The sequence below is a fragment of the Perognathus longimembris genome, chromosome 9, assembly GCF_023159225.1.
Source record: "Perognathus longimembris pacificus isolate PPM17 chromosome 9, ASM2315922v1, whole genome shotgun sequence".
NCBI lineage: Eukaryota > Metazoa > Chordata > Mammalia > Rodentia > Heteromyidae > Perognathus > Perognathus longimembris.
In genome coordinates, this window is record NC_063169.1 from 60,818,798 (window position 1) to 60,842,884 (window position 24,087).

The 24,087-nt window shown below is 34.6% G+C and overlaps 1 protein-coding gene across 5 annotated transcripts in view; it reads left to right on the plus strand.

The window, feature by feature from the left end:
* Stxbp5 (syntaxin binding protein 5) overlaps window positions 1-24,087 on the plus strand; it is a 99,899-nt gene that overhangs the window by 23,451 nt on the left and 52,361 nt on the right. For all 5 annotated transcript variants that reach the window (XM_048354254.1, XM_048354253.1, XM_048354255.1 and 2 more), the window contains exons 5-8: window positions 5,298-5,432; window positions 7,288-7,351; window positions 11,985-12,068; window positions 16,769-16,892. In XM_048354254.1, the coding sequence (XP_048210211.1) occupies window positions 5,298-5,432; window positions 7,288-7,351; window positions 11,985-12,068; window positions 16,769-16,892 (407 nt within the window). The remainder of the gene's footprint in view (window positions 1-5,297; window positions 5,433-7,287; window positions 7,352-11,984; window positions 12,069-16,768; window positions 16,893-24,087) is intronic.

Genomic DNA, 24,087 nt, shown 5'->3' on the forward strand with positions numbered 1-24,087 from the left:
TGATATTTACTTCTCTACTTTAAAAAAATTATAGTATTGGGGTTTGAACTCCAGACTTTATGCTTGCTGAGCAAGCTCTACAGCTTGAGCCAGACCCACAGCCCTATTTTTCTCTGGTTATTTTTAGATAGTGTTCTTTCCTGTTCAGGTGCCTAGCTGAGCCACCATCAATAATTCAGGCTCCCTATTGTTGCTGCCATGACAGGTGGGTGCTACCATATCCAGCTTTCCTCTGTTGAGATTGAGACTTGCAGAATGTTCTGTATGGACTGGTCTTAAAACATGATCCTCCAGCATTCTTCTAGGCTCACAGGCATGAGCTATGGGCACCTAGCTTACTTTTTAATTTTGACTCTGCCTTAAAATTTACTTAATTAAATTAAAATAAAAACTTTGGGGCATGGGAATGAATATGCTGAGAAAGCCAGTGGTAGAAAAGAAGGACAAATTATTTCTTCTGGATGGGGATACTTTTGGTGAGGAAAGCAGAACAATGGAGGTAAAAGTAATGATTAAAAACAAAACTGAAGACACTTTTGCAGAGCCAAGAAATCTTGACATTGAACAGGCCAATTCTTGACATTGTGTGTGTGTGTGTGCCCACAAGTGCGTGCACGCACACACACACGCAGGAGTGTGTGCTAGTAATGGAACTTGAACTGAAAGCCTGGTGCTGTCTCTGAACTCTTTTGCTCAAGGTTATAGCACTCTACCACTTGAGCCATAGCTCCACTTTGGGCTTTTTGTGGGTTAATTGGAGATAACAATCTCATGGACTTTCCTGCCTTGACTGGCTTGGAACAGCAGTTCTAGATCTAAGTCTTCTGAGTAGCTAGTGAGCCACAAGTACCCAGCAAGTTTGACATAATTTTATTGAATTAAAAAGGAACTTTACAGTTATATTCTGATTGTCATTCATTGCCAGATGCCATTGTCATCTGTGAAAGAATTTTAAGAAATATAACACATAGCTGACATTTCTGCCTTCCAATGCTCATTTTTGACCAAATGAAAGCTAAGTATATGTAAAGACATAAAAGATAATATCTAAAAGCACACACAATATGAAACAAAACCATTAGAATATGGGAAGTGAACAATGGAAAAGAAGAGTCAGTAATGATCAGGAAAGGAGTGATGGGACTCAATGTGCTCAACAGATGGAAAAAGCACCATTGGTAAACTGAATTGTGCCACATGTCTTTACTAAACGCTGAACATTTTCAGATTACACTGAAAGATGCTCCGCAGAATACACCATTTATTATAGTATCCTAAAATACATTTTCATAAAGTTAGAAGCAAATGGGAAGAAAAGATTGAAAAAAGGCAGATCATACAGAAGAATAAATATATTGGCTTACGTGGAGAAAATACTAAATGTTTATTGAGCAGTGAAAGAATATTTAAGCAATTAGTACTTTATATGAAAGAATAGTAAAAAATTTAATATCACCTCTCTACAGATTAATCTATAAGTTGAATAGTATTTCAGTCAAAAACTTGAAAAAGGTTCTTCACGGTTCTAAAATTTACATGACATATAGAAAGGCCTAATGTATCCAGGACAGTTTTGAAAAGAATGTGAGATTGTGTCACTAGTTTTATTGGCTATCAAAAAGTTTTGTGAAGCTGTAGAAATAAAAGTGATAATAGTAATTGCTAAGGGAAGAGGAAAAGACTAAAGTACAGTATGTGATATACACATCTGTGAAGAGAGCCACACCCTTGATGGAAGACAAAGCAGAGGGGCAGCTGGTCAAAGACCAGCTCCTATAAATGAGGAGTGAGAGCTATAGCACAACTAAAACTGTTCATCGTTTATCAACTTTATGGTGAAAACCCCACACAATAATGAAAAATAAAACTTGGAAAAGTGTTGCGGTGACAAGGAATGCTTAATTGGCAGGTACAGGGTGCAAACTGTGATAAAATATAAATTCTGTGCCAAAATGTTAAATTTCTGTACAGCAAAATTAACCATAAAGTTAAGAGACACTAAACCAGATGCTGAAGAACACAAGATTCAGAATAAATTCTATTATCTTCATTTCTTCTCCATCTACAGTTTCTCACATGTTAATTTGTACATTTTATAAACAGATGTTATAGAAACATATTCTACTTGTTAATAAGATTCATAAAGCAGATTTTGGGGGACAGAGAGGAAAACAGACTTAATTAAAAATCATTTAACATGGAAAGTTCATTTAAGTGCACAATTAGGTCATATTTTATATTTGTCTTTGTGCACATGTGCACAAATGAGAAACCTTTTTGATAAAAACATATGCCAATAGGTCATAAGATACTGAGTACACCTATTCAATAAAGTTCAGTAAAGCACATATAATAGAAAAATGGGTGAAGGATGGCATTTTTCCCGAAAAAGTGCAAATAAATGCTACTAATAAGTACCATGTAGCTACAGTTTATCCCAGCTTTTGTTGTAATGTAATACAGGCCCATGGAGTTTTCATTCCCCAAGGCCATTAACAAAAGAGTTTCCAGGAATGCAATATGAAAAAGGACAGTTTCTTCAGAAGTTGTCATTTATTATTTCTATATTACATTCCTGTTTGATATTCAGTGTTTTACATGTTGCTGTTTTGTTACTTTGGTAGTAATTGATGTTACACTAGGGCTTGTTTTGTTGTTTTGATTGCACCAGTTCTGGAGTGTGACATCAGGCCTCATGCTCTTGCTTGGCTTTTTCACTCAAGGCTGGGGCTCTGCCATTTGAGCCACACCTCCACTTCTAACTTTTTTTGGTTAATTGGAGATGAGGTTCTCTCAGATTTGTCTTCCCAGTCTGAATTCAAACCACGATTCTCAGATCTCAGCCTTCTGAGTAGTTTGGATTACAGGAGAGATCCAGAGGTGCAAGGCCAGCGTTGTTTTTGTTTCACAAGAAAGAGTAATGTTGTGACTTTCCTGGAACCTCTAATTTTTCAGCATTAAAAGTATTGATGTGTACGTATCAATAAAGAATATCTTCAGAGTAACATAAATATGAAAGTATGATTTTGGAAGTCTCTTAAGGAGTTCTAAAGCTTATTTTGTGAAACATTTACTTTAATGCTATTGAGTTATTGATAGGATGAAGACTTTTAAAATTGTAATATATTATCAGAAAAGATATATGGTGCTGTACTAAAATGGAAATCATTTTAGCAGATTTATAAATTCTTTCAATTTGATGCTGTTGCTTTTAGTATATTTCTATGCTCATTTATGCAGATGTAAATTTTTATTTATAACAAGGATAGTCAACAAACTGTACAGTTAAAGTGTATGCCAAAGAGTATGTACTGCTCTCCTACCTCTTGAACAAGTTTATTGTCCATACAAATATCGTGATAAATTCTGGATCTACGTAGATGTAATTGTCTAGGGAAGATGAAATGGCAAACAGCCACTGGCAAACAGAGGAAAGTACGATATGAATATAATGAAATTTGTTGTGTGAGATTTTAATGATTAAATTGAAAAGTATGCATCACTGTGTTTGGGAAATTTTAGGGGAAATATTTAAAAGCCTATAATACCTGTTTGAAAGATAAGTAGGATCTTACATTGAAAAACAATAGTGGAAGTGTATAAAATCATAAAATCATAGTGTATAAAAGCATAAAATCTCAAAGTTTTGTCAGGTATTTAGGGCACTGAAGTTAAGACATGGGTATATACTACAGAAAGAAAAAAATTGACAAGGTGAGAAAGGTGTAGTTCATAAAGAAGCTTTCTGTACAAACATGAGAAAAAATCTCAACATTTTACAGCTCTACATCATTAAGTAAATATTTTAACAAGATTCATTTCAAGATGACATTTGATGGTCACTAAATACCATAATTAAGTTGTCTGAATTAGATGCATTTCTTTGCTCTGTTGAGGTTCCAGTACAGGAACAGACACGAGTGCAGGTGTAATTAGCCTAAAGGTGTTTGATACAAAGACCTGGCTGTTTACAAAATGTTTGGGAAAATGCCATGTCTGGAATCCAGGGAGGAGGAAATGCTGCTTTTACTACCTCTCATCACCTGAGAGGCTCAGGAGCAACCTGGGAATAAATAACTGTGTGTGGCTCCATTGTTGACATGCATTTCTTTTACTACTTAAATTTTGATGAACATCCTTGTCAGCAAAAGAAAAAAAAAGCAGAAGGATGGTGTTGATTGCATTTGTTTACAAATCCCAGCACATCCAATTAGTATGAACCTAATCTCATCCTCAATCTTAGCTACTCCAGAGTCTAGGAAATAAGACTTTTAGCTTTTCTGCATTTGCAGTGTAGGAGTAAGCTGAGTACCTATTGACCATATCGAACATACCATATGTATATCTCTCCAGTCTTTTCTCAGCGGTATATACAAAATAGCACTAACCTTTGCTTTAGAAATAACATGGTAGAAAATAGGAAGCCATTAGAATTTCAACAAGATCTGTCTTGTCTTTGAAAAGATAACTCTGTGACAGTTTGGAATGCATTTGACAGTCAGCAGTTATGGTTTGAATTAGGCCCAGGTCAGGAGGGAAGAGAGGAAGTAAGTTTTATTTCTTATTTAGTTCATTTTCTTCTTAAATGTTTATTGAATACTTACTAGTAGGTGTAAAGATATTGTTATGTTTACTGAGAACAAAATATGGGAATAGATTTCCTGTTGAACTGATCTGATCATAATAAATTTGCATACATAGTGTAGAAAGCATATGTAATTATATAAAAAATTCAAAATACAAATGCATAAAGCTTTAATTCTCTGTAGAAGAATGAAAACATGTAACATGAGTTACATATGTGTTTACTTCTTAAGTATTTTCATCTTGAAACTTCTGTGTAATTATGTTTATATTAATGGGGATGGCAAATATTCTTCATATTCTATCCTGCCGAGTGGTAATATTAGAATTGATAGTCTAGCAGTGATGATTTTTGTTATGTATTGTTTGTATGCTTTTACCAAGGGTAATCTGTGTATTGAAATTAAAAGCTATGGCTGAAGAGTATATTTTTGATGTGCCCATGTTTACAGAGTAGATGACATACCCAGACTTAATTTCAAAACCCTCTCCCTTTCCATTCTACCACACTGTTTACTGTAAGGTCTTCGGTTTGACTTTTAAGTTGAGTTAGCATAGTTAAGTGTTAATCACATTGGATATACAAATCTGATGGTTGTCTATTATTTTTGCCTTTCCTGAATTACTTGTATTCTGACTACTTCTCCAATGCAGTTAGCAATATTTACAAGGCATTTTTCTAACTTCCTTTTGGGATGTCCTTTTTCCCACAGGGTTACCTTTTGCCATCTGCCTTTCCAGAGTAAGTGGCTCTATGTGGGCACAGAACGAGGTAATATTCACATCGTCAATGTGGAGTCCTTCACACTCTCAGGCTACGTCATTATGTGGAATAAAGCCATTGAACTGTGAGTGTGAACAAGTATTTCATCTCTGAAACTATCAGCACCTTATTTGGTAATAATATTATATAACAGTCTATTGGTAAATCCAGATGGAATTAATATGTATCAGACCTTCTTAATATTAAACTTAGATTTGTTGGTCTTTTGTAATTATTGTCCTGTTATGGTATTTTATAAATTTAAGTGCTTTATATTCATGCATAGAGATAAGTAGCCACCATTATGTATGTATATGTTCACATAGGCATAAACTTAAGTTTCTTTTTGCTAAGTACAGAAATGCTCAATTTTCTACTTCTTTTTTTTTTGGCCAGTCCTGGGCCTTGGACTCAGGGCCTGAGCACCAATTTTTCTACTTCTTTATCTTCTAATTATCTTTCTTTTAAATGTTGGTCCTAATCCACAGTGGTCTCCACTAGTGTTTAGAAAAAACTGATCTAAGCTACCCTTTCATTGAGATGGGGTGCATTGCTATGCATCTTAGGCTGGACTCAAAATTATAATCTGGTGTCAGTCTGTTGAGTGCTGGGATTATAGACATGAAACTGCACTCTTTGGTATGTTTTAATAATTAACGAATTGTGTATATGTGTTTGTATATATACATATATATTTGTTAAAATTAAAATGCTACAGAATTAATTTTAAAACCACTTCATTTTGATACAATGATAATTAATTTTGATAGAATGATAATTTTTTAAATTAACAAAAAATGAAATCCTAAGGATCTATAGTGCTAACTTTTCACTCTTTCTTAAAATGTTGTAGTACCTTATCTCTTTCTGCAATGGCTTTTTGGGTTTTTGTTTGTTTGTTCATTTGTTTTGTTTTGCTTTGCTATTGTTTGGTACCAGTACTGAGGCTTGAACTCAGGGCTTGGGCACTGACACTTAGCTCTTTTGTTCAAGGCTGGGGCACTTGAGCCATAGCTCTCCTTCCAGCTTTTTGGTGGTTAATAGGATATAAGTGCCTGGACTCGCTTCAAACTGTGATCCTCAGATCTCAGCCTCCTGAATAGCTAGGATTACAAGGAAGAACCAACAGCTCTCAGCTCTGCAAGTTTTTGTTTTATTATTTAAGCATAAAAATAAAAGTTTAAGGATATTGGCAAGAATCTTTTTAAATATTAATTTTTAAATAAGTAGTTTTCTGTTGGATTCCACAGTTTTCACATCCTTTGACAGAATAATTTTGTGACCTCTCATGTATGTATTGGTATAGCTGTAATAGTGTGTTCCTTTCTGTGGTAGGGATGTTATTATATCTATCAGTCAATAGGTAATGGAGGTTTTCAGTTTGCTGCTGAGTTGACCACAATATCTAGTGGGTCAGGCTGGTGCAAGTGGCTGTAGTTTTACCAACAATCCTCATGAAGTGAGATTTTAGCCTGCATAGACTATGAACAAGAGTATGCTTGTTTGCCACTTCATAGGTATCATTTCAGTGATGTTATTGTCTGTGATTCTTTTCCCTACAAAGGTATAAGTGACATTGCTTTCCTAATTTTTAAGATAATAAGTTAAGAATTATGAACTATACATTTGGTGAGATATTCCAAATGAAGGCTAGTAAAGTAAGATGCTGAAATCTTAAATGCTGAGTTATTTAAAGATACTAACTTCAAGAATTGTACAATGAAAATAGATTTGCTGTGCTGAATACATTGAAGATTCTTTCCTACACAGAAAATAGAATTTTTTCCAATTATTATATTGATGTATGTTAAGAACTGTATCTGCTCATGACTAGTTACTGAAATATTTCCTTTTGTTATAAATTATTCTTTATTTTTATTTTAGTGAATATGTACCTGTATTGAAAATTTTAAGGAAGAAAATCTTAATTTCTTTTTCAGGTCATCTAAATCCCATCCAGGACCTGTTGTCCATATAAGTGATAATCCAATGGATGAAGGAAAGGTAGAAATTTTTTCCAAGTAAATGTTTGTTATTTAAATGCATAGTATTTTCATTTTCAATATTCAAACAATCCTAGGACCACACCTGAGCCAAAAAGTTGAGATTGCTAATGAAGTTGGTATATCATATGTTCTTGCTGACTTGTTATTCCTTGTGAAGAATAATGAAAAGATTAGAATGATTTGTAATTGGAAGGACAAATTATGCTGAAGCATAAGTAAACTTTAATAAATATAATGATAAGTTATGAATCTTTATTTAACTTATTCAGAATGTTTCCCCTAATTTTGTTATAGTACTGACAAAAGATTTTTTAGCACTTTATGTAAACAATTTTTTAATGCTCATCATATGTTAGAATTACCAGTATATTTCATCTTTCTTGAGATTTCTTTGTAAGTAGTCCTAGTTAATAATGTGGAAGTTTTATTTGTTTGTTTTAGTGGTATTGAGGTTTAAACTTATGTCCTTATGCTTGCTAGGCAAGCATTCTCCCACTTGAGTCCACTCCCAGTCCTTTTGCTTTTAGTTTGTTTCTCAGATAAGGATCTCATGCTAAGGTTGCCTCAGCTCATCTAGACCACAGGTATCCTTTTATCTTCTCAGGTAGCTGGGATTACCAGTGTGTACCATCATCCCTGATCCTAAAGATTTTTGAAACATCATTCAATGTTTTTGTAATGTGAAACCATTTCATAGCCAATATCTGGCTATTGTTAGCTTAAGTTTGTTAGTACCTTTAAAATCATGAATTTTATTTTCTGTGAATCTTTTATTTCCTAATCCAAACTGTCTTTTAGGGAGTTCTACTAATGAAATATTTCTTAGCTGTGCAATATTGTGATGTGAATCTAAGTAAGTACCAGGAAGCTTATTGCTGAGAAATCATGGAGTAATGCTTTATTTTGTAAAGGGATTTATCTGAAGTCTTCATTTCAGTTAGTGGGAGAGGTCAACCTTATAAATTATTTAACACTTTGTTGGCACTTAGAAAAGAATAGGATCACTGGGCTATTTGCAGTTAACTTATAATCATGAAATTATATGACTTGAAAGCAACTTTACATAAAGCAAATATACAATCACCTGAATACCCATCTTTTTTTCTTTTTTCTTATTTATTGTCAAAGTGATGTACAGAGAGGTTACAGTTTCATACGTTAGGCCTTGGGTACATTTCTTGTGCTGTTTGTTACCTCCTCCCCTAGTGGCAAGAGTGCTTGCTCCACCTTTTTTTCTTTCATAGAAGATATATTTTTTTTAAGTTAAGCATTTTTTTTTTTTTTTTGGCCAGTCCTGGGCCTTGGACTCAGGGCCTGAGCACTGTCCCTGGCTTCCTTTTTTGCTCAAGGCTAGCACTCTGCCACTTGAGCCACAGCGCCACTTCTGGCCGTTTTTTTCTGTATATGTGGTGCTGGGGAATTGAACCCAGGGCCTCAGGTATACGAGGCAAGCTCTCTTGCCACTAGGCCATATCCCCAGCCCTTAAGTTAAGCATTTTGAGTGGAATGAAAACATTTCTTCTACTTGGGATTGCTCGCCAAGACATTTCTATACATCCTGCAAGAGAGTGTCCTTTCTCTGGTCAGCCGCCCAATGACCACCATAGTTCCAGTGCTGGTTCCAGCCAGCAGATTCTGGGGCAGTAGATGAAGAAATGTCCCTGCAGTCAAATCTCATATTTAATAGTTTTATTATTATATAAGTAATAATCCAGAACCTCCAGGGATGAGGAATGGTTTAATCAGTAGAAATAGTTAAACCCCTGAAGTGTCTCCCCAACCCCTCTTTTTGTAGGCTTAGATTGTCCCTGAGTAGCTTAAGGGAGTTCTGGGCACATTCCAAGAGGTAGATAACAAGAAATCAGGAAGAACTGAGGTAGGCAGTTTCAGTGACAGAGCCAGGAGACAAAAAATCACAGAGATAAGTAAACACAGAGACTTTTCCTGTCTTCTGACAGGATGATTGCAGAAGACCAAACACTCAAACACACAACCAGAGTTTTCCACTGGAATCCAAACACTAATCAGATCTCCTTCAGCCTGACTCAAATTCAGATCTTCTCCATCACAGTCCCCATAGGATTCTAGGGCTCCCACATCCAGACATTCAGTCCATTTTCAAAGCACTTCCAGATTTCAATGTTAATCTTTAATCACTTGCCATTTCAATCTTAAAGTTGCCCTCATGAGAAGTTTCCCACCAGTCTTCAGTATCTCACAGCTTAAATGAACATTTCCTAGGATGTAGCCCTGTCTTTCCTTACCTTTCAGAACTTCTTCAACCAAGTGATATGCTGAAGCAAATAGTTGTTTCTCAGATTTGAACTACTCTTTTTTGCCTCGATGCATTTGTAGTTCTCTTTCACCAGTCTCTCTTAGCTGAATTCCTACTCAAATGTAAAGTTCAGATTAAAAAGTTCTGTGTGATGTTTTTCCTCACAATCCTGAAAGTGTTTTCTCTCATGTCTTCATTCATTAGTACTTTAGTCATGCAAGTTTCATCTCATACTTTTTTAAAATCATTGCCTTTGTGAGAAATATGTACATATGTCAGCTCCTCTGAACTTGAAAGATTCTTAGCACAGAGGAAGTTTTTATGCAGGTCTATATGTTCCATAGTAGCCAATATATTATTAAAATAGTATTATTCATTATGTACTTAATTTATGCAGTGAATAAATTATGTGTAACTATTTTATTCTCAAATTTTTAATCTAGTTTTATATGCTTAATTCTAGGAGTTATTCTCATTGAAACATTTTTGAAATATTAGGATGTTAAATATATTTTCTAGTCATCAATTTCTTTTTTTTTTTTTTGCCAGTCCTGGGCCTTGGACTCAGGGCCTGAGCACTGTCCCTGGCTTCTTCCTGCTCAAGGCTAGCACTCTGCCACTTGAGCCACAGCGCCGCTTCTGGCCGTTTTCTGTATATGTGGTGCTGGGGAATCGAACCTAGGGCCTCGTGTATCCGAGGCAGGCACTCTTGCCGCTAGGCTATATCCCCAGCCCCTAGTCATCAATTTCTTATGGAAAAGCATTTTCAAAGATCTCTCTGACATTTTCCACTGTAACTCTGGAGGATGGTTTGTCACTTTTCTCATATGTGCAATATTCACCTAGGGAGAAATATGAATATGGTACAAGGTGAGAGAACACAGTCCTTCAAAGCCTTATTTGTGCCTTTCCCCACATGAAACAAATGTCTTGGCTAAGAAAGATTGTACATTAGTAGAAAATGACTTAAAATGGTAATAATTATGTAGTGAATTAATGTATCAGACCCTGTGCTACTTTATAGTAGCACAAGTTTCTTCAAGATTTGTATTACATATATATTAGTTTTAAACAGAGAACAATTGGGTTTTATTGATTTTTATTACACACATATTTAATACATTAATTTTAAACAGAACAACTGATTCTTGTTCAGTAGTTTTCAGTAGGTTCCCTTATGCCATCTTCATACATATATACAATGTTTTGTTATTATTTATCTTCATCATTCTCTTTCTCTCTTCTTTCTTCCTTTAGTTCCCATAAACACTCCCACAGTTGCATTCATTGTGTGTGGGGGGTTGGGTGGGGGGCGTGCACGCGCACGTGAGCCTACGTGGACATGAATATTCTGCAACTAAATGAAAACATTGAGATAATTAGTTTGGCATATCTAGCTTAACATGATGATATCCACTTGTATCTACTCTACTGTAAATGACATTTCATTTTTCTTTACAGCTTGATAGTCCATGGCATACAGATATTTTCCTTGTTTATTTAAATTCTTTCAACAGATTGTAAATTAGAACTTCTAGTTTTACTAAAGGCAAATTAGCCATTTTGTGTCCCACAGGTTGCATATGTGCTGTGCACACTGACTTCTCTGATTTCACCATTATGATATTTTTCTCTAATACAACTTGATTATTGATACTGTTGACAGCTGTGTCCATATACAGTGTACCTTCTGATGCTGCTTTCATTAAACCCATCTTAAGTACTGAGGACTAACTTTAGGAGCTTCCGTATGCTATGCAAATGTTATACCACTGAACTCCATAGCTCTTTTGTTTTTTTAAACAGGGTCTTACTACATAGCTTCGACTGGTACCCAAGTCAAGGTTCTCTTGCTTTTGCCTCCCATTATTTAGATCTTCAAAATAGTACTGTCTTCTTTTTTCAATATCAATTATATATATATATATATATATTTTTTTTTTTTTTTGGCCAGTCCTGGGCCTTGGACTCAGGGCCTGAGCACTGTCCCTGGCTTCTTCCCGCTCAAGGCTAGCACTCTGCCACTTGAGCCACAGCGCAGCTTCTGGCCGTTTTCTGTATATGTGGTGCTGGGGAATCGAACCTAGGGCCTCGTGTATCTGAGGCAGGCACTCTTGCCGCTAGGCTATATCCCCAGCCCCAATATCAATTATATTTTGAGTCCCTGAATATCAAAGGCATGTAGGTATGCAGTGAAATCCTATCATTTGTAATCTATGTGGGTTGCCTATAAAATTAGTTAGAATTTTATGCTTTTATCATATGAATGATAAGAATTAGCTTTATTGTTATCAATAACATATCTTGAATAGTAGTTATATTATTCTTAGGTAATGTGCCCTTTCTTTTATTACAGCTTTTGATTGGCTTTGAATCTGGAACAGTAGCCTTATGGGACCTCAAGTCAAAGAAAGCGGACTACAGATATACATATGATGAGGTAACAGCTCATAAAAGACCTGCCATTTCTGTAATTCAAAGTACCTTCTCTAAGAACTTAATTTTTAATTTCAGTGTAGGTATAGTTGAGGTTAAGACTGCTTTTAGCTTAGTTACATAGGTTTTGTAATGGCACTAAAAAAGCTTTAGTGTTTTTGTTCCAATTAATATATTCACAGTTCTTTAATCCCTCATATTTGTTCATCTAATTTCCTTACAGGTGTTATATTTCCAGACTTGGTTTTTCCTGAGAGATCTTGTGCATTTGAAAACAGATTCATAAATATATATTTTTTCATAGAAATGAGAGTATTCTGTAGACATTTATAGTTGCTTACTTTAAGATCCAAATAAAAATTCTGATCGGTAAATCTTACAATTGAAGCTTTTTTCTTACTCCTTACTTTCTTCCTTGCCTTACCCCTTTTTGGTTACAGATTTATTGAAGACAGAATCTCCTGGATATTTCTGTCTGTCTCTAGTATCTTTCTTCCTCAGAAGGCCTATAAATAAATTGGGTAGGTTACGAAGGGTTGATGAGATAGAGGTTTATTTTTCATTTATAGGAAGACTACTTCAAGATGCTTTTTATACTCTTCTGACAAATTGAACCAATTCTTCTTTCAGCTGTTACTGACACAGCCAGTAGTGCTCAAGACCTGGGTCTTTTAAGCATAGTAGTTGCAAAATATGTTCTATCACTCGTTGTCTGTAGCTGGGACACTTTACTGAATGGAAACTTCCTATTATATGCTTTGTGGTTGTACTTTGGCTGTGCAGTAATGCAGTTCATAAGCAAAGGCCGGACAAATGCTTGATTCTTTCAGAACAGTTAATTTGAAAATCTGAAGTCTAAAATGCTCTGAAATCTGAAACTTTGATCACTATTCAAAAGGTTTGGGATTTTTTTTTTTTTGATTAAGAATGTTCCATAGGAAAAATCTATGCAGGTATTTTGAACCTGGGAGATGGTGAAATCTAAAACACTTATGAATTCAAGTATTTCAAATAAAGGATACTCAATCTGCCTTCATTTCAGATTATTCCCTAGTAGTTTCTGAGACAAACAATGTATTCTTATTTTTTTCCCTCTCTGTGTACTCAATGATTTAAGCACATTTGATCCACTAAAGTTACTTACTTTCAAATTGTCCCATCTCCCACTGGTCAGCCTCCTCTAAATTAACTCCTGAGTCCTTTGTATAACCATATATTTTGGATAGCTTTCTTGTTATGTGATATAACATAATATGCCTACTAATAGTGTATATTCTCAACCAAACTTAGAATAAGATAGTTTGTTACAGGACTATGGCTTATTTCAATGTTAAATGGAATCTAGAAACGATTATTTTGGATAGTGGTAAGGTTTATACTTTCCAGTTTAGTGACTGAAACTGTTGCTAGGAAACATGTAAATTGTTTTTCCTGTTGGTTTAAGATAACATATGCTTTCACATTGAAGAATTTGGTAACTCAAATAGAAGATGCATTAGTAATTGCAGCAATATAAGCATAGTAATCCTGATCAAAAGGAGTGTTCATTTTCACTAAGCAAGATTATTTAATTAATTTATTTATTTTTGGAGACTTAAGTACATGGTTCTCCTGCTTCAGCTAGTATTACGGGCATTTACCACATGGCCACCTTTCAGGTTGAAGGTCAGTGATAAAAATGTATATCTCTTTAGAGGAATGAAAGGCATCAGAAATGATAGTAATGTGGCATATACAAACCCTTTCTTATTTTTTGAGTCTCTTTAAGAGATTATTATTCAAACAATAATAAAATGCATTGTAAGAGCTTGTAAAAACACATAGAATTAAAACATGGATAATTGCCTAAAGGGCAAAAGAGAATACTGTTAGAAGATTATCATATGGTTTGAATCACTATAATTGTATGTGAAGGCAAAATATGGTAAGATGAAGACTCCATTGCAAATCCTAAAGTAATCATAGCAGCAATCCAAAAAGATGAAGCAAAGAGGAAATAATTGTTTTTAATACCCAAAGCAAAGAAGCAGAAGAAAAAGCCATCAAGTAGGAGTACACTGAAGAAGTAAGGAACAAAACAGAACAATTTAGATGTTATTATATCTACAATCATATTCATATATTGCTTGTCCCCAGTACAAATGATCTGATATGAGAAATCCACTTTTAAGGATACATATGTCCTGTGTAAAGATAGAAAAATCAATATTAGCACTAATCAAAAATAGCTGAAAGGGTTATATCAGTAATAGAGTATGTATCAAAGTTGTTACTAATCAGCAATGTTACTAGAGATGGAACTCTCATGTTACAATTTTCTATTTTTTTATTATTTGATATCTAATTCTAACATAGTAAAAGAACCTATTAACTCCCTCATGATTCTTCCATAATCACAATATCTGTCAGGCATGGTGTCTTTTTCAGGACTTTTTAGGATTGTATTTACCATCTCTGTGAGTATTATGCCAGTAGCTCTATTATTGTCTTTCTTTTCATTTTTTTTCTGTATTCTGAATTCATCTTGCTCGTCCAAAACTTTTTTTCTCTTAAAATATTTCTGTTTTCCATCCATTGTGCCTTTTATTTCTTTCTCTGTGTTTTCTTTCATTCATCTGTGTTGATGAATCACACATTCATTCTCCTGTTTTGCTGGTTAATTTCAAGCTATGTCTTAGAAACTTTTTGCCCAAGCTGACTTTAAACTACAATCCCACCACATTCAGCCTTCTGAATAGCCAGCATGACAGATATGAATGATTACAACCTGGCAGTTTTCAAAAATTTTAAATCAAATAACTTCAATCTCCTGAATATTTTCTATCTTCTCCTTAGAAAAATAAATATACCAACCAACATGAAATTTCTTAAACCAAATTTATGTTTTCTATTTTATATTTCATATCTTCTTTAAATTTTTGAGGTTTGCTTTTAACTTACCTTGTCTATGATTAGTGAGACATTTTATCAGTAAGTTTTATGATTTTCACTTTAGTCATGTAAATTTCGACTTCATTTTCTCAAGACTAAAGAAATCATTAGTTTTATTTGTAGCTTCTCGGCTCTTCTCATATTTTTTGGAGTTATAGGTGAAAGCGTTACTAAAGGATTATTTTTATGAGGTTAAGTTCTTTTAGTGTCATATATACACTTGTAATCAGTTTATTATTTTTAAGATACTATTTAAAGTTTTGTTAGTTATACTTTGAATTGAAAACATTATGTTAATTACTGGAATTTAGAGGTCCAGCTAATTTGTTGTGCCCATCATCATTTGAAAGTTTTCATCTGATTCATATTAAATGCTTTATTACATTTAGCTTAAGTTTATAAAAGTACAACCCTATTTACTAGAAATTGAATGGACTGAAATAAAATGTTGACTTTGTATATAGGACTTTGTATAAAATTCATGTTTCTTTTTTTTTTTTTCTTTTGGAGTTTAAAATTAGACCCTCACACTTGTTAGGCTGCTGTTCTCCCACTTGAGCCACACCTCTAGCCCTTCTAGAGAGCTCCTAAAAGTTTTAGTTCCATGGTTTATGTGCTGTGTTCTTGCAGCTATAGTAGTTCAGTAGTACAGCCTCTTTTCAAGTCAAGTAACTGTTAATAATGAAAAGCATCAATGTGACTTAAAAAGTAGTAATTCAAAGCATAGTGATTTTTTTCTTTTCTTTTTTTTTTTTTTTTTTTTTTTGCTGGTCCTGTGGCTTGAACACAGGGCCCAGGCACTGTCCCTGAAATTTTTGCTCAAGGCTAGTGCTCTACCACTTGAGCTATCCTTTTCTGAGTAGTTATTGGAGATAAGAGTCTCATGGACTTTTCTGCCTAGGCTAGCTTAGACCCTGATCCTCAGATTTCAGCCTCCTAAGTAGCTAGAATTACAGGTGTGAGCCCCCAATAATCACCTTTTTATTTTCATTTTTTTACTTTTACAGTATTGAGGTTTGAACTACTTCTGAAGCTTGCTTTATTGACTGACACTTTTACTTTTTACCATTTATGCCCCTAGTCCTGCTTTTTTGCTGGCCAATTTAGAGATTGATTTTGGTGGGCTTTTTTTGTCCCAGCTATCCATACGCACCCATCCCCCCGATGACAGCCTCCCTAGTATCTAGCATTAAAGTGGAACCACTAGTGTCCAATAGGAGTAATGATTTATAAAAACAAAATTTGAAAGACAGAAAATATTAGAGAAAAAAATGGGAAGAATAATACATGCTAGCCATATTTTTTGATATACTTTTTTTTTTTTTATTGCCAAACTGATGTGCTAGCCATATTTTTAAAGTATTTTTCAGATTGTTTTTCTTCAGTTAGCTCAGAAGTATGATATAATTTCTGGTCTTCTTATCTGTCAGTGCATCTGATTTTTTGTTCCTAATGGGATGGATATTGGCTGTAATAACCTGGCCATTTATATTTAGGTATGATTTACTTTGAAAAAAATCTGTAAACATGCATTTTTTTTCCCTGAACTTGTCAATGCGACATAGCATTGTTCTGTCCTTGTACTGGCTTAAGGAGTCATATAGTTAAAAGGAATTAAAAATGGTCTCATTATGAAAAAAAATCTCCTTTATGTTATAGAATGCAAATGTAATGTTAATTTTAGCTTGGAAAGTACCACATTTATCAATTAACATTAATGAGAAAACCATTTACGGGTAGTTTAATAATGGAATCTCTACCCTTCTTCTGTAGGCTATTCACTCTGTGGCCTGGCACCATGAAGGAAAGCAGTTTATTTGCAGTCATTCAGATGGCACTTTGACCATATGGAATGTGAGGTCACCTGCCAAACCTGTGCAGACAATCACTCCGCATGGTAAGAATCCTCCATTGTATATGTAGACCAGTTTTCATGGACTGGAGACTGTTCTGTTTAGGTTTGCATTTGGGTTTGCCTCTGTGGTTTTAATGAATGAATATTATGTTCATTTAACGTAAGGAATGTAGTTGGACACTAGTGACTGACGACACCTGTAGTCCTAGCGACTCAGGGAACTGAGATATGAGGATTACAGAAGCCAACTAGGCAGTAAAGTCTATGAGAATATCTCCAGTTAACCACTGAAAAGCTAGAAGTGTAGCTGTGGCTCAAGTGGTAGAGAGCCTTGAGCAAAAAAGCTCAAGGAAAGCACCCAGGCCCTAAGTTCAAATATATATATATGTGTATATGTATTTATACACACATATACATACATATGTGTGTAAAAATACATACATATATATTTCAAATATGCATATGTGTATGTATAAACACATATACACACACATATGCATTTGACATTTGCTGCAAGACTATTTGAAGTGAATCTAGAGGATCCCTTAGGCTAGATTTCCAGTTTTGCTGAGTGTCTTTTCTTGTTTTCTATTAGTGCCAGGGCCCCTAACCTTGTTAGTACTCCAGAAAGTTCCTACCCCTCTCTCTCTTTAACAAATCCAGTGAACCAAGAAAGTGAGAAATGATCATTGGATAAACTTTCATTGTTAATTGCATAAGAAAATACAGCTAGTTGAATGATGGTATAAATTCATCAAGTTTTACATCTTTAAGTTCATTTGCTTTTATTTATTTTTTAATTATTAAAAAATCTTAATTAAGCAGAAAGGTTATTTACTTATTTTTAAATACTAGTACCAGGACTAGAGGTAGCTCAGTGACAGAGCACTTACTTGCCTAGAATGTGTGAAACCCTGGATTTATTCGCTGGCACCTTTAGAAAAAAAAAAAGATGAAAGAAAAGATCAAGGGTGTCTTTCTTTTAAACCATATGAGAATGAGTCTTCCACATGGTGCCAGTCACAGCAGATATTCATTGTCTATTTTCTTTATACTCAGGAAAATTTTCCTGTATCGTTTAAGTTTTGCCTTCTTTGAAGTCTGCATGTGAAGAGTCTGTCTCTTGAATCCTTAAAACTGTAATAGCACCTGAGCCTTTCTTGGCTTTCATATCTGGAAAATTATAAAAATTATAGGACAAGTATTTTGTATAGTGTTGCCTGTTTCTTCATAATTAAATTCAAGTTGCACTTTCCAGCTGGCCTATCCCAAAACAACTGATGTACTCCTCTTGCATCTCCTTGAACAGAACTTGTTTTTTATTTGTCTCATACTAGTGATTAAGAATCTGTGTGCTATATATCTCTATTACAAAGTTATTCTTTCTCTTTTAAAATTAATAAGCATTAGCAATAAATTCTTTAAACTGTGGGTATATTGTTCCTTTTGAGACTTTACCTTCTAGTTTTGACATCTGTTTATGTTTCTTGGCTGAATTAATTACTACTGTGATATTTCTAAATGAGGAAATATGGCTTAATCTTAATTTCTTTTTTGTGTTATAAAATTAAAATCTTTGAGAGAGCAGACTTTATGAAGTGATATAAGTAAGTTTCTATGGTGCTTTCATTGTGTTAGCTCTTAGCAGAAAGGAGTCACAGTTAAACCAGATAGACAACAATATTTGATTTACAATATTGTCTCAAAATTAGAAATTCAAGTGACATGTAAGTAATCTATTTTCCCCAGTGGCCAGTGTTAAAAAAAATAGCATGGCTTTTACATAAAATTTAGATAGAATTTTATTGAACATTTTATTTACATAAACTAATGCACACTTCATTTTACATAAATGATTAATATGAATTCTTTCCAAGAGTTAAAATGTTTTCTACTTACTCATTAGCTCACTGTTGGTGGTAGATAACTTTACTGAAGCTAAATTTATGTTGATAACTGTGTTCCATGAAAAAGTAATCCATTTTGGCACATCAAACTACAAAAAAATATATATATATTTTGCATACAACTATGAGGTGTTATATGTACTAGACATTTTTGTGTATCTTTAATTTTATTTAAACTTACCTAATGATTGTTCAAGTACCTTAATCTTATAAACAATTACAGTATTACTTTGATAGCCAGGAATGAATTGGATATTGAGTTCTACTAGTACTTTAGAGAATGTATAGTGTTTATGCTATTTCATGTTAATGTAGATTAGTAGGTTCTTGAAAAATATATTCTGAAGACATATGAGCCTAATGTGGAATTTTAAAATCAGAACACTTGTGACGTTTGGAATAACATTGCTAACTTTATTATTTTTATCTGTAAGTGGTGATAATATTGAAACATAATCTAGCTTCCTCTTGTGGCTTTAAAGGTTATATTTATTCATTCAACAAATATTTGTCAGTTCTATTGTTATAGGTATTATCTATGCTGTGCCACAATCAGACAAACAAAATGTATGTGAAGTACTTGGAAATTATTATTACTATATATATTTGATTCTAGTAAATACAAATTTGGGGATTAGTATTTACTTGGTAGAATAGTGTTTCTTCAAGATGTATTTCACAAGTATATTTTGGGTTTTTGTGTGTGTAGTTGATACATTGTAAGTATAAGAAGAGTGATAAGGCTTAAGAAGCACATTATGGTTTAAAACAATTTTGAAAATGTTGAGATAAAGTTGAACGTATTACAGTGCTAAAAGATTTTGGGCTACTTAAAGCAATTTATATCCTTTAATGTAATTTTTATTAGTATCAACCAACCATTCCCTGCCATCAGACAAACTTGGGTTCTAATTACAACTTTATGTTTGTGAAGAACCTTCTGGTGATAATTTCTGTTTTCTGGGACTTAATTTTTATCAAATTTAAAATGACAAGATTGGATAAGATGACTTCCTAAGTATCAAGGTTTGTGAATGTGCAAATGTAGTTGGATTCCAGTCTGTTCATTAACTGTCTGAAGTCATCTATCATGATTGACTGTGTAGATTCTGTTTTTTGTGGCAAATGTAGGGTAAGTTCTGCTTTTGTCATTTGGCCATTTCTTTCCAATGCCAGATAGGTGTTCATTATTTAGCAGGGAATAATAGTGGTAGGCATTACATCGAGGGTTACTGAAAAGAAAGTCTTTATAAGTGAAAGCCAATTTAAAATAGGATGAAGCATACAAAGAATTCCGTTTGTGTGCTTTTAAGATCTACCTGAAGCATAAAAATAAAAGTATGCCTATGAAAGGACGTTCTGTACATGCATACTTAAATAAGGCTTTTTCTTAAAGGTAGAAGAAAGAAAATTCAGGGCAACATTCTAAAACATCCCACCTGCAAACTCCCCTTGGGTGGGATTGTTCTGGATCTCCAGCTGCCACCACCAGTCTCTGGCTTCTGAGGACATCCAACAGAAACTCCCAGGAACACACACGTTTAGTGATTGAGCCAATCTACTCAGCCAGTGCATGGAGGTTACCCCAGGGGAGTTTGACCTTCAACATCCATCATAAACCTACTGGCAAAGAGTCTAATCCCCAGCTGTAAATGACTCTTATCTCCAACCTCACTAAGCAAAATACACTCTTTTTCACTTCAGACTGGTATTGTTCACATCAGCACTGTGGTGTTGCAGTTTTCATTTTATTTTTGTATAAAATTACTGTCCAAACAGAATATTATGTGAATCACGTGTAATTTTAAGTTGACTCAGCCATATAAGGACAGTAAAATAAATCAGGCAAATTAATTTGAATAGTAAAATTTATTTAACCCCAGATTTCCTGTGGTCAAACATACAAACTTGAAATACTTCGCTTTTTTTTACTTCTCATTTTTTGTACTCTGAAATTCAGTATATATTTTCCTCTCACATTTCCAGACACATTTTGAGTATTCAATAAGCACATGCAACTGGTGGTTGCTGTATTGGATAATTGCTCTGTTTGGAGAACATAAATGCAGTGAGTGTACCAGCTGTATTAGTTAGAAAATTCATCCTCTATTCTAAATGGCAAAATTAAAAGCTCAAGAGAGTTTTATTAATAATCATCATTTTTCAAATGAATCCTTAATCATTCCACAGACATTTATTGAGTACCTCATGACGCTTCTAGACCAGAAATTAAATGCTGGAAATACATTGTGCTTGAAAGAATTCAGAGCTTGGTTTTACTGAAGATGATCTGTTAACTGAAAACATTGCGGTGATTATTGATAAAGGCAAGCATATTATGATATGAAAATAGAGGAGTAGTGGGCTGGGGATATAGCCTAGTGGCAAGAGTGCCTGCCTCATATACACGAGGCCCTAGGTTCGATTCCCCAGCACCACATATACAGAAAACGGCCAGAAGCGGCGCTGTGGCTCAAGTGGCAGAGTGCTAGCCTTGAGCGGGAAGAAGCCAGGGACAGTGCTCAGGCCCTGAGTCCAAGGCCCAGGACTGGCCAAAAAAAAAAAAAAAAAAAAGAAAATAGAGGAGTAGTGGTTATGGTTTCAGGTGAAGTCTATAGGATGCTCCACAAATTTAGGACATCAGAGTTAAGTCTTAAATAAAGGAGCATGGTGCTTTAGAAAAACTTAGCAGGGGATTTTAGTGAGAAGCTACAAAAAGGCACAACAATGTACTTAAAAGCAGGTGTTGGGGGAAACTGCTAGTAGTGAATAATAGAATTTACATTTACTTTGGGCAAGTGACAAGAAATTAAAGCAGAGCCATGTAGCAGAGACAAGATTATATATCAGAGTATGCAAAAAATAAAAAGTGTGAACTTCGTCCAACCAGGAAGGTCCTTGAGACTCTTATGTGCAGTAATTCCCCCCTCCCGCCCCCCCCAAAGTACCAGAAGTGGTGCTCTGGCTCAAGTAGTAGAGTGCTAGCCTTGAGCAAAAGAAGTTCAGGTACAGTACCCTGGGCCTGAGTTACAGCCCCAGGACTGGCACACACACACACACACACACACACACACACACTTCATATTGGACACCTAGTAAATGAGTTGGCCGTGAGAAACATAAACATTACATCTCAAAAATACTACCCAATAGCGGTGTATCAGATGAGCTGAGGGCAGATGAGGGTGGCCAGATAGGAAGCTATGCCATTAACAGCATATGGCAGTTTCAGTTACACTGTAAATGGGAAAAGTAGATTTGCATGAGTGAAATTCTAGAATTTGTGTCAACAGGATTTTGACCAGTTCACTAAAGCTGAATGGTTAAGAGCAATAGGAACATAGTAATAGTAAACATCACTAAGAAAGCAGATGTGGCGTAGAGGCTTATGTGATTTGTTAAGCCAGGTTTTGTCATTAGTAAGATGTTTCTCAGTAATGTGTAAAGGGTCTTGTTCTTGTAGTGGCAAAGTATGAAGAAGTAAGATGACATCTAGTGGTGAAACCTGGTGATTCTCTAAGTATTTTTTAGATGTGCTATATGAAATCATAGCTAGTGTCTTTATTACTTAGTTCTATTTAGAAAACAATTAGTATAAGCTTAAAGATGAATAATTAACCTGTATCAAGAGCAGTAATCAGTAACATTAAAACACTAAAGTTGGAAGAGTACAGAATATGCAGATCAAAAGGACTTACTGTTTCTAAGCATAATTAAGGAATCATCACTGTGAACACATCAACAATTTTTATTTTTGCAAATAAGGAAATATTCTGTTAAAATACTTGCCGGGAGCAAAAAGAAGAGAAAAACTAGCATTTTTAAATGGGATCAGCAATACTGACTTTATTTTAAGCCAGTAATGTTGCAACACAATGAAAATACTGTCAAGACTATTGAACAAGATATAAACAGGATGTCAGTGGCACACACCTGTAATCCTAGGTCCTCAGGATGCTGAGAACTGAGAGGTGTGGTTCAAAATCAGCCTTGGCAAGAAAGTCTGTGAGTTATCTCTAACTAGCCACCAAAAAAACTGAGGCAGAACTATGGTTCAAGTGGTAGAGAACTAGCTTTGAGCAAAAGAAGCTCAGGGACAGTACCCAAGCTGAGTTCAAGCTCTTCTCTAAAACAAGATAAGAGGAATTTTTTTTTTTTTTTTTTTTTTTTTTTTTTTGGCCAGTCCTGGGCCTTGGACTCAGGGCCTGAGCAGTGTCCCTGGCTTCTTCCCGCTCAAGGCTAGCACTCTGCCACTTGAGCCACAGCGCCGCTTCTGGCCGTTTTCTGTATATGTGGTGCTGGGGAATTGAACCTAGGGCCTCGTGTATCTGAGGCAGGCACTCTTGCCACTAGGCTATATCTCCAGCCCAAGAGGAATTTTTTAATTTACCAGTTCTTACGCAAGATATATTCTTGTAAAAATAAACTATCCTGTGACTTTCTTCAGAATTTGTTCCAGCCTCTGAAAGACCATCTTTAATAAAAGACTGACATAAGTTAAAGGAGTTATATCCGAATGATTGCTTTACCTCATAAAATAATGCATATAACAAAACAGAAAACTAGGATCTGTAATGCCCAATTATACCACTTTAGCACTTCCATTAATGCTGTGCATGGAAGAAGAAAGGAAGTCCTTTACTAAAAGTTCTGTTATCTCTTAACAGATTGAAAAAGGTGGAGTAATTGTTTCTTGAAAAACAGGAGATAACTTTTCAAATTTAAGCTTCCCTTTGCTTTTTTCCCCTCATTTCTCCCTTCCATGTCAACAATCCAGTCCTCCCCTGTGGCCCCCCCCCCCTTGTTTCTAATTCTTTTATCTAGCTCTACTTTCTGTACTTGGTTCTTAAAAATTGGGCTACCAAAGATTCAAGATTCCACTGTACTATCATTTCTTCATAAAGAAAAGTGATAATCTTATATGAAGACAAGATTGGATGTTCCATTACTGGTTTGTAGACATGAATTTATTTTTTAAAATTCACATAATAAAGGTCACATTTCATCTCAATAGAGAAACAACTATGGTTCCATAAATTGTGCTGGTAAATGGATAATAGCGTCAGAACCCAAACTGTGTTGTTCTTCAGTGTGTTCACTTTACTGTCCACAGTTATAACTCAAGACTGTAGAAGTCCTACTAAGGTGACAGTTTATTAAGACAAAGATACATTCCCTGCCCAAAATATTCAGCAGAAATTAACAAATGAAACCATAAAACAAGTATGAAAAACTGAAAAAGATGGCATGTGATTTGGGTGGGAAAAATCTTATAAGCCTAAAACTAATGACAAGTACTAACTAAAAAAGCTTGTGTTTCTTATATATAC